General features: G+C 56.4%; 2 protein-coding genes across 3 annotated transcripts; one reads left to right on the top strand and one right to left on the bottom strand.

Annotated features, from left to right (window-relative positions):
• Nucleotides 1–90: 90 nt before the first annotated feature.
• Nucleotides 91–6,625, bottom strand: E2F4 (E2F transcription factor 4). Its single transcript, XM_032486545.1, has 10 exons — nucleotides 6,429–6,625; nucleotides 5,902–6,011; nucleotides 5,607–5,768; nucleotides 5,239–5,282; nucleotides 4,449–4,510; nucleotides 3,925–4,222; nucleotides 3,265–3,462; nucleotides 1,385–1,432; nucleotides 1,125–1,169; nucleotides 91–1,025 (listed from the first exon to the last, which is right to left on the bottom strand). Exons 1-10 carry the CDS (start codon nucleotides 6,561–6,563, stop codon nucleotides 910–912), a joined length of 1,218 nt encoding a protein of 405 aa, XP_032342436.1. The 5' UTR covers nucleotides 6,564–6,625; the 3' UTR covers nucleotides 91–909.
• Nucleotides 6,626–8,079: 1,454 nt separating this feature from the next.
• Nucleotides 8,080–13,362, top strand: EXOC3L1 (exocyst complex component 3 like 1). Of its 2 annotated transcripts, none has more exons than XM_032486509.1 (14): nucleotides 8,080–8,299; nucleotides 8,508–8,657; nucleotides 8,863–9,038; nucleotides 9,120–9,339; nucleotides 9,905–10,517; nucleotides 10,597–10,714; nucleotides 10,842–10,967; nucleotides 11,067–11,167; nucleotides 11,277–11,342; nucleotides 12,228–12,357; nucleotides 12,478–12,600; nucleotides 12,684–12,839; nucleotides 12,931–13,055; nucleotides 13,135–13,362. In XM_032486509.1, exons 2-14 carry the CDS (start codon nucleotides 8,612–8,614, stop codon nucleotides 13,322–13,324), a joined length of 2,190 nt encoding a protein of 729 aa, XP_032342400.1. In that variant the 5' UTR covers nucleotides 8,080–8,299; nucleotides 8,508–8,611; the 3' UTR covers nucleotides 13,325–13,362. The 2 variants fall into 2 exon arrangements, with proteins under 2 accessions (XP_032342400.1, XP_014411297.2); XM_014555811.2 differs by lacking the exon at nucleotides 11,277–11,342 and adding an exon at nucleotides 11,371–11,481 and having other exon boundaries at nucleotides 8,082–8,299.
• The last annotated feature ends 262 nt before the right edge of the window (nucleotides 13,363–13,624 follow it).

The following is a 13,624-nucleotide window of genomic DNA, read 5'->3' as shown; positions in this document are numbered from 1 at the left end:
CACCTCCTTTCCCAGAAAGGTGACCCTCCCAATCCCACCACCAATCCAGCAGAGTCCCAGGGAGGGGCCCTGAAAGAACCAGATCACAGATAGCCTTAGGCATGGTCTTTATTCACTTGGACACTGTACAAATATTACAATTTCCTTTTGCTGCAAAAAGTATAAAAATAATCTTTATATAGGAATCCATTCGTTACTGCAAATCTTTCTAAATCTCTGCAAATGGCTCTAAATGAAGGTAAATGAATAAACAAGAGGGGGGCTATGAGGCAGAGGGAGGTTGGGTCAATCCTCAGGGACTCACCCGCCCAGATTCCTAGCTAGAGATCTCTGTCCCTTCCTGTTAGCACCCCCACTACCACCACCTACAGGTTCTCAGGGCCAAGAGGCCAGCAGAAGTGGGGTACACAAGAGGTCCAGAAGGAGCTGTAGGATAGGGAGTGGAAGGAAGTAAAGGAGACTAGAGGTGGTGCTGGTAAGTACCCATCCCTGCCCCATGCTTCCTTCTAGAAGACGGAGGGGCTGACAGATACAGGGCAGTGGGATTGGACAAACTGCCCTGTAAGGATGATGGCGGGTCCTTGGTTCTGTGCCACTGGGTGGCAGCTGAGCCTGAATTCTGGGAGGGCCCAGGGAGGGTACCCTGTGGGGGAAGGCCCCCCAAAAGGAGAGGTGAACACTTTGGCTCCACAGTGAAGGGAGCTAAGCCCCTTTTTCCTGCTCTCTCAGCACAGTACAGGTGTTGGTGCAGGAGTGGGACTTGTGGCCAAAACTGTGCAGTGAGGGAAGGTTGGGAAAGCCAGGAGTTTGCAGCTCTCAAGCTGTGTACGGGTGGGTGGGGGGAAGTCCCCAGGCAGCCCCCAGGTCAGACAGTCTGTGTCTCAGCCACAAAGGGCATGCCCCTGTCAGTCAGAGATTGAGAACAGGCACGTCAAAGAGGTCACAGACACCTTCACTCTCGTCCAGGTTGTAGATGTAATCGTGGTCTCCGGGGGGTGGAGAAAGGCGGAGGAGGGGTGCAAACACTGCAGAGAGCAACCGGCTGAGTCCTCAGGGCCAAGACCCCTCCCAGTAGCCACCCAAACCCTGCCCACACTCACCCCCCACCTTTCTGGGCCACTTACCTTCTGAGGACATTAGCTCCTCCAATAGCTCTGAGCTCATGCACTCTAGGGATGGAGGGAGAGCTCAGTTACATTCTGGCTCCCACCTCTCCACCCACCAAAGCCCATGAAGGGGACCACACCCACCCACCCATCAAGAACTTTGCCCTTTGCCCAGGGATCAAACACAATCATATGGTTCTCAGAAGGGCAAGAAAACAGCCCCAAGACCCAGTGAACTGTGCCCCTCACCCCAGCCCCAGAAAGGAACACCGCCTTACCTCGCGCGGGGTCAAAGATTTCTGACAGCTCCTTGGGGAGTTCCAGAACTGAAAAACAAGAAAGACATGCTCAAGGGCACAGATGTCCAGCCTAGTCCCACTCTAGCCCCTGTTTTCTCAGATCCTGTATCACCCACCCAGGGGCTCCACACAGCTGAGACGTAGGCCCTGCCCTAGGTCAAGATGACACTGTCTCTCAGGCTCCCCTACTAGACCTGAATTTCTCAGTGCCAAGCCCAGAGTCCCAAAGGCCCGCAGTAGGTAATTGGTACAGCCCTTCTAACTCAGAGGTTCTGAAGAAGGGAAGCAAACCCACTCTCTTTCTGGGCTCATCATGCATATCATCTGATGGCAAACACCCTGTCCATCCCTGCCCTTGCTAAGCACCTACTTGGTGCCATGCTCACATACCACACCCCAGGCCAGGTCACCTGACAGAGGAGACAGACTCTTAAATAGGGGTTAGTGCTACAGGGTGATGACACTGCTACAAAGGTCTGACTGGGAAGACACACATGGGAAACAGGAAAATGAAGCTGGAAAGGAGAGAGCTGGGTCACAAGGGATTTCATATTCCAGGTTTAGGAGTTCTGATTTTATCCAGGAGGCCTTAGGGAGCTGTTAAAGATACTTTTTTTTTTAAAAAGCAGTTCATTTATTTATTTAATTGGGTTTTTGGGGGGGGGGGTAATTAGGTTTATTTATTTATTTTTTAATGGAGGTACTGGGGATTGAACCCAGGACCTTGTGCATGCTAGGCATGCACTGTATCACTGAGCTATACACTCCTCAAAGATACTTTTGAAAACAGAAAACTGTCACAGTCAGGCTGCATTTCAGACTTGTCAGTTGGGGTAAAGAAGATGTGGACGTGTGGGAATGAAGTGCCTATTGGATGTGCAGAGGAACGCATGTGGACAAAAGAGGTAAAGTTCAGGCAAAAGACCTAGGCAAGACAGTGACTGGGAATACATCTACCCAGAACTGGGGGCTCCACAGGTGTGAAATGGGCCAGAGACTTGAAAAGCCAGATTTAAATGAACACCAGGGAGAGATCAGAAGGAGAAGTCATTAAGAGAGAAGAGCCAAGTGCTGGCATCACTAATGCCAAAGGAGAAAAAGAGCATCCACATGGAGCAAAACAGCACCAGAGCAAATCAGCCTAGAAACTCGCTGGAGCTGGCCATCAGGGCTGGGCAGCTTACTGAGAGCACTGGCGTGGCGTGGTGGGGGGTTGTGGGCTGTGTGTGTGCGTTATGGGGGGCGGGGGGGGGGCCCCGACTGCTGCAACCTGAAGGCTGACTAGGGAACCGAGATACAGAGTAGAATGGAGATGACTTTTTCTAGGAGTCCAGACAGAGAGGATACAGGGAAGGTGAGGGAGGGGAACACAAGGGACGAAGTGTCATTCAGTGAGGAGAGACTAAGTGGTTCTTGTGAGCGGAGAAGAATGAGTCCTTAAAAAAGCAAACACTCAAAACACAAGATAGAGAAGAGACACCAGGCAAATGACATCACCTCTAAGACACTGCCCACCTTTGGAGCCTGAGGACCATAGCACAGCCCCTTCCCCAGGACAGTGCTCACACCTTCCTGAGACAGGTCCACGGGGTAGAACACAGGGCTTGAGGAAGGGCTAGGCAGTTCTGTGTCAACTCAGGAAGTGGGTAAAGGGGCACAAGCACCAAGCCAGAGGCCAGGCTCCTCCCCCTGGCTGGCAGAGCTCTGGTGCCAAGGCAGAGGTGGATAGCAGGGAGCTGGCTCTTGGGCTGGCCAGCTTTGGCTGAGGAGACAGAACTGGGTTTGAGGCCCAAGTCTGTTTCTGACCAAGGACTGTCTGAGGCTAGGCTCTCCCTGTTCCCAAGAGGACAAGCACTCACCGCCTGTGGGGTCTGCCTTGATGGGCTCAAAGGAGGTAGAAGGGTTGGGTCCAGATGAACTGCTATTGCTGCTGCTGCTGCTGCTGCTATCCAACAGGGCAGAGGACTGCAGAGGCCGGGTGTCCAGTGCTGTCAGGCCCAGTGGGAGTGTGCTGAGCTCACCACTGTCCTTGCTATCAGTTCCAGGGCCGCCACTCACTGCAACCACATCCCCCAAACCCAGTCACATGGGGCAGGAAGTAGGACATTAAAGCTGGCCATGCTAGAACCCACAGCGAGAATGCGACAGTCCTGGTTCCTAGGCCCAAGGAGAGTTAGGCACTGCCAATCACTCACAAAGTGGTACCATGAAAATTAGTCACTGAAGGGGCATGAGGCCTGCAGGAGGGAGAATCATGGACACACCTGCTGTGACCACACATCAAGAGGGGCTGCCAGGGCCAGTGGGATACTGGCAGATCTGGGGGAAAAGTGCCACCACTAATGCCCTTTCACATAGTCAAAGCTCTGTTAAAAAGGGCTCATTCATTGCACTAGCAAGGAGAGGACAGCTGGGGGCCAGGAAAAGGACAAACCCCACAAGGTCTCTTCCATCACACAGAGGTATTGCCTCTTGGGCCCCAGAAATCACCCCATTACTAGCTTCCCGTTGTGCCTCACCTGTGATCTCAGCTGCTGGACTGGCCACCCCCTGAGCTTCGGTGCTGCCAGGGACAGGGGTAGGGGTGGTCACCTGGGGACTGCTTGGGCGTGAGGCATCCTGGGGTTGAGCCAGGGCAGGCTCGGGCAGAGGCGGAGGGGTAGAGACAGCAGGTGGGCTCTGGAGCAGATCTTCGGGTGGTGGCACAGGCACTGCCACAGGCGGCGAGCTCCATGCCTCCTTGTTCACCAACAGTACCTCAATGGGGCCACTTACACTCTTCAGGTGAATCTGGTACTTCTTCTGCCCATTGAGTCCCTGGAGGTAGAGGTTGAGGATGGAGGAGAGGTGGAACTGGAAACAGGATTGGCCCTTGCCTGACCCTGGGCCAGGGCCACAGTGTCCTCTCCCACCCCAGGCTGCCCGTTCTCCTAGATAACCCCAAACCCCAGGCCTCCCCCTACCTGCCCCACCCGGGACTTATCAGGCTCCACAGCCAGCACCCGCCCTCAATCAACCCTGCCTGCCTGGGCTGAGCACCCACCTCTGGGATGGGCACCTCCAGGCTGGTGCCTGATGGGGCCCGGATGGCCAGAAGGGTGTCTCCTAGGATGACAAGGAGAATGGGTCAAGGCCCATGGGCTCAATCTGAGCTGGGAATGGGGGTATCTATCCCTTGGAGCAAGGAAGGAGTTCATGGTCTCCGAGGGGCTGGACAGGAGGCTTCATTCATCCCTTATGGTGGCTCAGTGGCTAAGGCAGAGAACTAAAGCTTTTCTCCTCCTAAGAGCCCAGGGGCCTGTAACTAGAAAATCTGGGTTCAGACAAATGAAGCAGAAGATTGCTGGCCATGGACATCTCCCTGATTGAAGGGGCTGCTCCCTAGACATAGATATTCTGGCCAAAGCCAATGTCCCTTCCCCAGAACCAGTCTGGGAAGTGCAAGATGGAGAAGGAACAGTTCCCATAACTACAATGCAACTAAACTAACTATAGATTGGAAGTTGGCATCATTGCCCCCTGCACACCAGCATTCACACACACTTTCTCCCTTGTATGATTCTGTTACATCTGAAAAGTCATACCTAGTGGACAGTGCAGATAGGGGCTGACCCAGGGATCCAGCCCAGGATTCCCATATCCTCTCAGTATGGTTAGCCTCCACAGGGTCCAGTGACCCTCGAACCCAGGACTTACCCTGTCTGGATCTTCTTTGGGTAGGCCCCAGGAACCCTCTTAAGAGAAGGAAATCTCCTTGGGCACTGAGCTCATTGTTCAGGGCTGTGGCTCAGCCCAACCCCACCCCCATCTCCCCCTACCCAGGCTCTGCTCACCAGCAAAGCATCTGCAGATGTCCTCATGAGTCACGTAGGCCAAGGTGCGGGGGTTAAGGAGAACAGCTGATGCCCTGCCTACAGTGACAGATAGCAGACCACAGAGAGGTCCCAGATCTTTAGCACAGCTCTGACATACATGCCCTCAGAAAAAGTCCTGAGGCCTGGGGTCTACATGGGGAGGTATCACAGGCCAAAACTGATGGAGGGGAGAGGCTCTGAGAAGGGAGCCCAAGGCTGGGACCTGGCCAGGACATACAATACCATCCTCCCAAGAGGGACAGGGCCTAGGGGACCACAGAGCAAACCCAGCTGGACTAAAGAGCCCCTCATCCACTTCCCCGGAGCAGGGCCCAACAGGAGGATATCAGCTGTTCTGCACGTCCTCTGTGACATTCCGGATGCTCTGCTGCACCCACACCTTGTGCTGGTCTAGTTCTTGCTCCCGCTGCTGTAGCTCCTCGATCTCTGCCTTGAGCTCAATCAGCTTGTCCGCAATCTCCCGGGTATTGCAGCCAGGCCCCACACCCCTGAGCCCAGGGAGTGGAGCTGAGAGGGGCTGCCAAGAATCCTGGGGCCCATGGCCCCTGCTCACTCCTGCACCCCCCACCCCTGACACTTCTGGTAGGCGATCCCATTGCCCTCCCAGGTGCCCACACTCACTTCCACTGGATGCTATTCTTGGATTTTTTCTCGATCAGCCCAATACCTTCCAGCACGTTAGTAATGTCATAAATCCGCCGCTTCTGGCGCACAGCTAGGGTGTCAGCTGCCTGGCAAGCAGAACAGAGTGGGAAATGCTCAGCCTTACTCTCAGGTGAGACTTGGTCTGGAGTAGTCTGGAAAAGGGGTGGCCTGGATCCCAACCCTCCTCCCAGGCACTACAGCAGCTCAGAAGCGCGAGGTAGGAAGAGGCCTGGTGCAGCCTGAGCTGCTGTTCTGATGCCCTTCTCCCCACACCTGCCAGGAAGGGCCACGAGGACCAGCACCTGCAGCCCCAAGCCTGGCACACAGCTGATGCCCAATGGCCTCGGCTGAATGAATGAAACAGCTCCCAGCCTCCCTCCTGTGAGAAAGCACATGGATGGCAGTCTGCTCTCTGAGGGCTCAGTTGGGCCCCCCCGGGATTCCCGCTACCGGCTCAGGCCTGGTCCACCATCCCCTCTGCCGCCCCTTAGCCCGGGCCGCACCAGCTTGAGGTCAAGCACGCCGTCCTTGGCCTCCTGCAGAAGCGACACGAACTTGGTGGTGAGAAGTCCCAAGCTCTTCTCGTGCCGGCTTGGGGTGCCCGGGGGCGGCGGCGCCTGTGGCCCGGCCTCCGCCATCGCGCCCGCCCGCCGCCTCCCCTCAGCCAGGCCAGGCCAGGCCGGCGCCGCCGCCACTTCCGCTTCCGTTCCTGACCGCCCGGCCGCCGGCGCCAGCGTCGCTGCTTCCGCTTCCGCCCCACGCCCTCCCAGGGAATCTGGCAAAATTCCTCTCTGCAGACATGGCCGGAAAACTTCGGGGACCATCGACAAGTATCAAACCGCCGAAGAGGACGAAAATAACCCCTGGATCCCGAGAGGCAGGACTTGTTGAGGAAGGACGTAGAGAAAGTAGTTGGGCAACCCCAGCAGTAGAGAAGTGGGAGCCATGGGAACCTTCCTAACTGGTCAGCCTGCTTCAATTCCACTAACTGCCCCAGCCCCCATCTCAGAAGAGACCATGCTGCATGATGAACCCAATGTGTTTCCCCAAACCTGCTTCTAAAGGCTGCCCCACTGTCTTGAGATCACCCACCCTATTCCTGTCCCTCACTCCTTGCCAAACAGCAAAAACTAACTACATCTGTCTTATCCACTTGTCTCCATCCCCACTCTTCTTCCCCGATCCCCACACTCATCTTTCTCTTGTCTCCACACTGCAGTGCTCAGAGGCCAAGGAATTATAACCACTTTTCAACCAACGCAAACACGTTTACCTATGTGTAAGTATATGTAAAGCACTTAGAGCACTTCTGGCGTGTGGAAGGATTCTGTGTTCACTAGTATCATTTTTTTAACATTGTCGGTTTTTATTATTGTTTATTTTAGGTCAAGTTCTTTGGGAAACAGACTTTGAGAAAGCCATCTGCCTACAGGAAGTTTACTGATGAGTCACACTTGTAAGGGAGTAAGACAAGGAGAATTAGGCAGAGGAGAGAATTTAACTGTGATGCAGTTATAATTGAGGCCTCAGCCCATCCTACTAGGGGCTGTGAAGCTGGGGGACTCTTCCAAGGCATTCCAAGGCAAGGGTACCTGGCCTTTATACCCTAACATGGAACAAAAGACTTGGCTATGAGACCTCAGCAACCTACGTTTCTGGCAGCTAAGGAAATGAGTGTCTTTGTCCTGAAGGGTGGATTTGGGTGGTAGCCAGTGTCTGCTGCAGTATTACTACCTAGTAGTCCCTTCCATGGCCCCCTTTATCTCAAGATAAACATAGCTTTCATAGCCATTCCACCACTCTCCTCCATCACCCACCACACACAGCCTGTGGTCTCTTGCTCCTCTGCAGAAGCACACACCCACCTCTAAAGGACCCTTCAACAGTTTTCACACCGTGATGTTGTCTGCACCCATATTTGCACACCTTGCTCTCCACCCAGTTGGAGCTGCTTAGTTCATGTTTGTGCCCAGAGCACTAAGCAGTCCTGGAATAGGCTGGTCAAGACTCAATGACCACAGGGAGTATACACCTCCTTCCCTGAAGGAAGTGGCGCCCAGCCCTCCCCACCCTGTCCCACGGTGCAGATGCTCTTTCCTGTTGGGAATAAAGTACTAGAGACTCAGCTTCCTTCCTTTCTACGTGTGGCCTTGGGGAGGGCGGGTCTTGGAGGGAGGAGGGAGCTCCTGGGCAGGGAGGTGGGACAGTGGCTTCTTTGGGGAGAGGAATTCTCCTGCTGCACACCGAGGTGTGGGCCTCATGAGCCAGTGGAGGGAGTACCCAGCTCTGCCGAGAGGGAGAAGGGGAGAGAGCCATCCTCAAGGCCAAGGCCATTTGTGAAAGAGGGAGAACTGGACACTCCTGGTCAAGGCTGGTGAGTTCCGTATCAAACTGTCCTCTGCAATTCAGAGCGGGAGCAGTGTCCAGTGGAGTCCCATGCTTACCCTGCCTCACTTGGCATCTGAGGGGCAAAACTGAGAAACCCAGGAGGCAAAGGCTTCCCAGGTGCCTCCCCATCATCCCCGCCTCCCTCTCATTTCCTGAGGAGGCTGGGCAAGAACCTTCCTCCTCCTTCTCCAAAGGGCCTAGATGGAGGCTGCAGCTTAGAGGAGCACCCACTCTGCCTGCTCTAACTTAGACCTTCGATCCCACTCCTACCTCTGCTCCAGCTCCTCCAGGGCCTGCCATGGACTCAGCAGCCAAGGACAAAATGCAGCCCACAATTCCTCCCGGTATGAGCCCTTCTGGCTAGGCTGATGGGGGGATGGCGGCAAGAAAGATGGGAATGGTGGGGTTGGGTCCTCCCTGCCTCTGGCTGGGGCTCTAGAGGGCAGGGAGACAAGGGGACTGCCCTGGGGTACAAGCTGAGGAGTAGGAAGGGGAGCAGATTTGGCAGCTGCTTCCTGCAGGCCATGCCTAACTGATGCAGCTGCCCAGGCTCTTCCTGCCCAGGGCCTGAGTGGCCGGAGCAGGAGAGGGCGGAGCAGCTGGCCCGGGGTGCAGCGCTCAAGTGGGCCTCTGGTATCTTCTACCGGCCAGAGCAGCTGGCCAGGCTGGGGCAGTACCGCAGCCGCGAGGTGCAGCGTACCTGTTCCCTGGAAGCACGCATCAAGGTGGGCATCAGGCAGGAGGCAGGCATGCTGGGGGTGGGCTGCAGGCCTGGCCAGGCCTCACTACCTGCCTCCCTCCCACAGTCGGTGGTGCAGTCATACCTGGAGGGCGTGAAGACCGGTGTGCGGCAGCTGGCCTGGGCCCTGGAGGCCATGCAGGGAGCCCGTGAGGCTCTGAGCCAGGCCCATGGGTTGCTCCGGGGTATGGCTGAAGCTGCACAGACCCTAGAACCCGTGCGGGAGCAGGTTGTGCAGCACAAGCAACTGTGGGCCTTGTCTCAGCTGCTGCCCCGGCTGCGAGCCGGTAAGTTTGCAGCAGTCCTGGGCCTCAGCCCTCCAACAGCTAGTCACCAAACACCATCACTGATCGAGGGGCTGGGGCACCAGTGGGAGACTGCATGGAGGGACACACCAGGGACCTTCCAGAGAGTAACTTGGGCTTCAAATGGCATATGAAGCAGGGTACATATTAGTTCATTCTGGGGTTCCTAAGCAAGGGATGTCTGAATCAGAACTGACACCCAGTCAAGTGGCTCTGGCCACTCTGATTGTTAATTTATTGAAATAGTTCTCTAACAGAGTGAATGAATAGCTACTGGCATGCCCCTCCCCCACCCCGCCCCAGTTCCTCCCTGACTTCCCTCCAGGATCCCTGACTTCCTCATGTTCCTTCAGCTCAAGGGTTTACACCTGGCCCACCATGGCGGCCCTTCCTTTCAGGTCCTTTCAGATTGGCCAATGCTCTACTGTATTGTTTACTAAGTATTTTATACATCACTCCAGCCCCAGGGTCTTAGCTTCCACTGCTGTGCCTACTGCATACGTGGGAAGGCTGAGACCCAGAGCTGTCTCTTCTCCTCCCTGCTTAGTGCCAGCTGCAGTGGCCCACACACAGACCCTGATTGATGCCCAGCGGCTCTTGGAGGCATATGTGAGCCTTCGGGAGCTAGAACAGCTGCAAGAGGAGACGTGGGCACCTCTGGGGGGCCTGGAGTTGCCAGTCTTTGAGGGACTGGGTCCTCTGGCTGAGGCTCTGGGCCAGGCTGTGGAGGCAGCTGCAGGGGCTGCAGGGCGGCTGGCACGGGAGGACCCAGCCCTGCTGGTGGCTGCTGTGCGTGTAGCAGAGGTGGATGCTGGGCGCACAACTTCTCTGGAGCAGGCCCCTCGGGACTGGCGGCAGCGCTGTTTGCGGGCACTACAGGAGGGCCTAGAGCGGATCCACTTTGGGACACTGCCACAGCCTGGACCAGGGGCACTAGCAGAGTGGCTGGAGGCTCTGAGGGTGGCTTTACCAGCTGAGTTGGCCACAGCTGAGGCACTAGTAGCACCCTGCTGCCCACCACACTACAAGGTAGTCCAGCTGTGGGCCCACACCCTGCACAGCAGCCTGCGCCGCTGCCTGCAGCAACTTCTGGAAAGGCCTGAGCTGGGAGCTGCTGATACCTTCACCTTGCTGCAATGGGCACTGCATGTATACCTGGGGTCGGTGTCCCTGGGCCAACGGGAAGTGGGTGGATCAGAGGTGGGGGGCTCAGTGTAACACTGGGGCACCCATCTCCAGGCCAGAAATGATGGGGAGCCTGGAGTTAGGGCCTGAGGCTGATGTGTCCCATCTGGAGCCCCTCCTGACCCTGGAGAATGTCGAGCAGCTAGAGGCAACATTTGTGGCCAAAGTCCAGGTAAGTAGTTAGGGCCTGGGTCCAGAGAAGTTCTGCCACCAGCTGTGGGGTTTTATCTGCATGTCTACCTGTCTCTAGCTGTGTCAGTGCCCTGCTACATCCTGCTGCTCCTTGCTCCTTTCCCCAGGCAAGTGTGACCCAGTGGCTTCAGAAGGTACTGGATGGGGAGGCAGCTGAGTGGGGCAGAGAGCAGGAGCCCGACACAGACCCATCTGGCTTCTACCACTCACCAATGCCGGCCATCGTGCTGCAGGTGGGTGAAAAGTGGTGAGGCAGGTGGGCAGACCTCATGCGGAAATAGAAAGAGAGCAGGACTAGGATTCTGCTGATGGCTGCCTATCCCTGACTGTAGATCCTGGAAGAGAACATTCGTGTGGCCAGCATGGTCAGTGAGTCACTGCAGCAGCGGGTGCATGACATGGCGCTGTCAGAACTGAGCGCATTCCTGAGGAGGTCTGCGAAGGCAATGACCCACTCCCAACCCCTGACCCTGCTCCTGGGGCAGCCTAACGGGGCTCTGAATGAATAAGGGACACTAGTGGAAAGGGGCTCCTTCATACAGGGCCTTGGGTATCTTGGAGATGGAGCTGGTGTACCAAGGACTGGGGATGTGCAAGAGTGACCACAGGTACAGGAGCCACTTCTGTCCTTTGCAGCTTCAGTGATGCTCTGATCCGATTTTCCCGAGACCACCTCAGGGGGGAAGCAATGGTCCCTCATTATGTGCCCTACCTACTGGCCACCCTCAACCACCAATCAGCACTCAGGTACCAGGAAGCCCCCATGTAACCCCACCTTCAGTAACTCATTATTGAATACCTATTAGGTATGGACCCAGCCTGCACTACGCCATTAGGAATTTTGGACTCACATAGCCCTGGGGTTCTAATCCTAGTTCTACTAATTACTAGCTGTGTGACCTTGAGCCAGTTACCTAATCTCTCTGAACCTTGCTTTTCTCACCAGTAGTATATAGGTAATAATAGGTGTTCTGAGAATCACATGTGATAACGGATATGAAGAACCTCCAACAGTACCTAGCACATAGTGTCAATTATTCATTCAATTAACAAATGTTTATCAAGACCCTACTCTGTGCCAAGTAATATCTGGGGTTACAGCTGTAAACAAAACAAAAATACTCCCTTCTTCTTGGGTCTTATGTTCTTTGGGGTGGGGGCATAATACGACGAATAAGTTAATTACGATTTTGACTCCCTCCTGAGTGGGATTAACTCTCTCCTCTTACCTAAACAGACACCAGAAGACATGACTTGCTCAAGGTCACATCGCAAATTAGAGGCAGGTCCAGCTGGGCTGTGTCCCTTCTAGCTTGCTGAGCCCACCACTCCCAGCCTCAGTCCACGCCCCAGGCCTTTACAAGTGCAGGGAGCCGCCCTTCTTGACCCTCACGCCACACACTGGCGCCACTAGGTGGCGCCCAGGTGGCTAGACAACGGAGGGCCACGCGGGCCTTGGCCTTGGTCCTGAAGCCTACTTTTGGTCCGTCTAGCTCCTCCTTGTCCGTCCTGCAGCCCGACTGGGTGGCTCCAGGGGCCTTGGCTCCGGTGGAGGCAGCGCTGGACGAGTTGCAGAGGAGGATCTGCCGCCTGGTGTTGGAGGCGCTGCTGTTGGAACTACAGGTGAGGCTTCAGGTGGAGGTGGGGGTGCGAGTAGGAGATACAGTGTATTATGAGGAGTCTCCGCGGGGAATGCCGGGTCTGAGTCGTCTCTCCAGCCGCGTCTCTGACCCCTGCTCCCAGCCCCTGTTCGCGGCTCTGCCCTCGCGTCAGTGGCTATCGAGCCCGGAGCTGCTGGAAGGGGTGTGTGAGCGGACGGCACGCTTCTGCCAGGACTTCCGACACGTGCGGAATCCCGCAGTCCAGGTGCTTTGGGGCAAAAGGCTGGGGAGAGGGGAAAGCACGCATGGGAAAGGTGTCCAGGACCCATTTGATCGTGCTCCCTGCAGCTGCTGCTGGCGGAGGCGGAGCGTACCGTGGTGCTGCAGTACCTACGTGCGCTAATGCAAGGCCGTCTAGTGTGCCGAGGGGCTGACGAGCGGACCCAGGCAGCCGAGCGCCTGCGGCAAGATGCCGCCCAGCTTCGGGAGCTTTTCCTCGGTTTGGTGAGAACTCGTTGGGCTAGAAGATGGGCGGGAGTCTCAGTGGTTGGGTAGGGGCCAAAGGCTGGCGCGAGATCTACCCCTATGTGCTCAGGGTCTGGAGGAGAGCGTTCAGTGCGCGCCGGTGCTGCTGGCCCTGAGGGAGCTGCTGAACCTCCGCGACCCCACGCTGCTTGGCCTTGAGGTGGCGGGCCTGCGGCAACAATTTCCCGACGTGAGGTGCGAAGACGGGCCGGGAAGGGAGGAGGGACCTGGGAGAGGCTGGCTGGGGCTGACTCACCTCACCTCGTACCTGTAGCGAGGAGCACGTCTCTGCCCTCTTGGACCTGCGCGGGGACGTGTCCCGAGAGCAGCGCCTGGCCGCACTCAGCTCCCTGCAGGTCGGCCCGCAGCCCTCGCCTCCCACTGGTCGCCGCGCACTCTTCAGTCTTGTGCCAACACCTGCGCCCCCGCCCTCCTCCTGCCTCCCCTCAGGGTCCTGTGCTTGACTCCTAATTGCCCGCAGAATAAAGCCACGATCCCCGTACACCTGAATTGTGTGTGTTGGAGAAGGCGGAAATGAAATGAATGTGCCCGCGAAGTCAGGGTGTCCACAAGCAGTGACACACCTAAGGTATCTTGGCTCCGGTCCTAATATACCGCTGCGCCCCTGCATCAGCCCTTTGTGTGGGCAGCGTACCCAAGTACTTGGGCTTCCGCCGCTGTATGCGGACTACATCCCCATGTATGCGCGCAGGGGCGGTGAGCTCCGGTCTCCACCGCCCCTAGTCCCACCGCGGAATAGCACC

Source organism: Camelus ferus, chromosome 9 (assembly GCF_009834535.1).
Source record: "Camelus ferus isolate YT-003-E chromosome 9, BCGSAC_Cfer_1.0, whole genome shotgun sequence".
NCBI lineage: Eukaryota > Metazoa > Chordata > Mammalia > Artiodactyla > Camelidae > Camelus > Camelus ferus.
The sequence above is the reverse complement of the archived record's forward strand: the minus strand, read 5'-3'. Positions and strand labels throughout refer to the sequence as shown.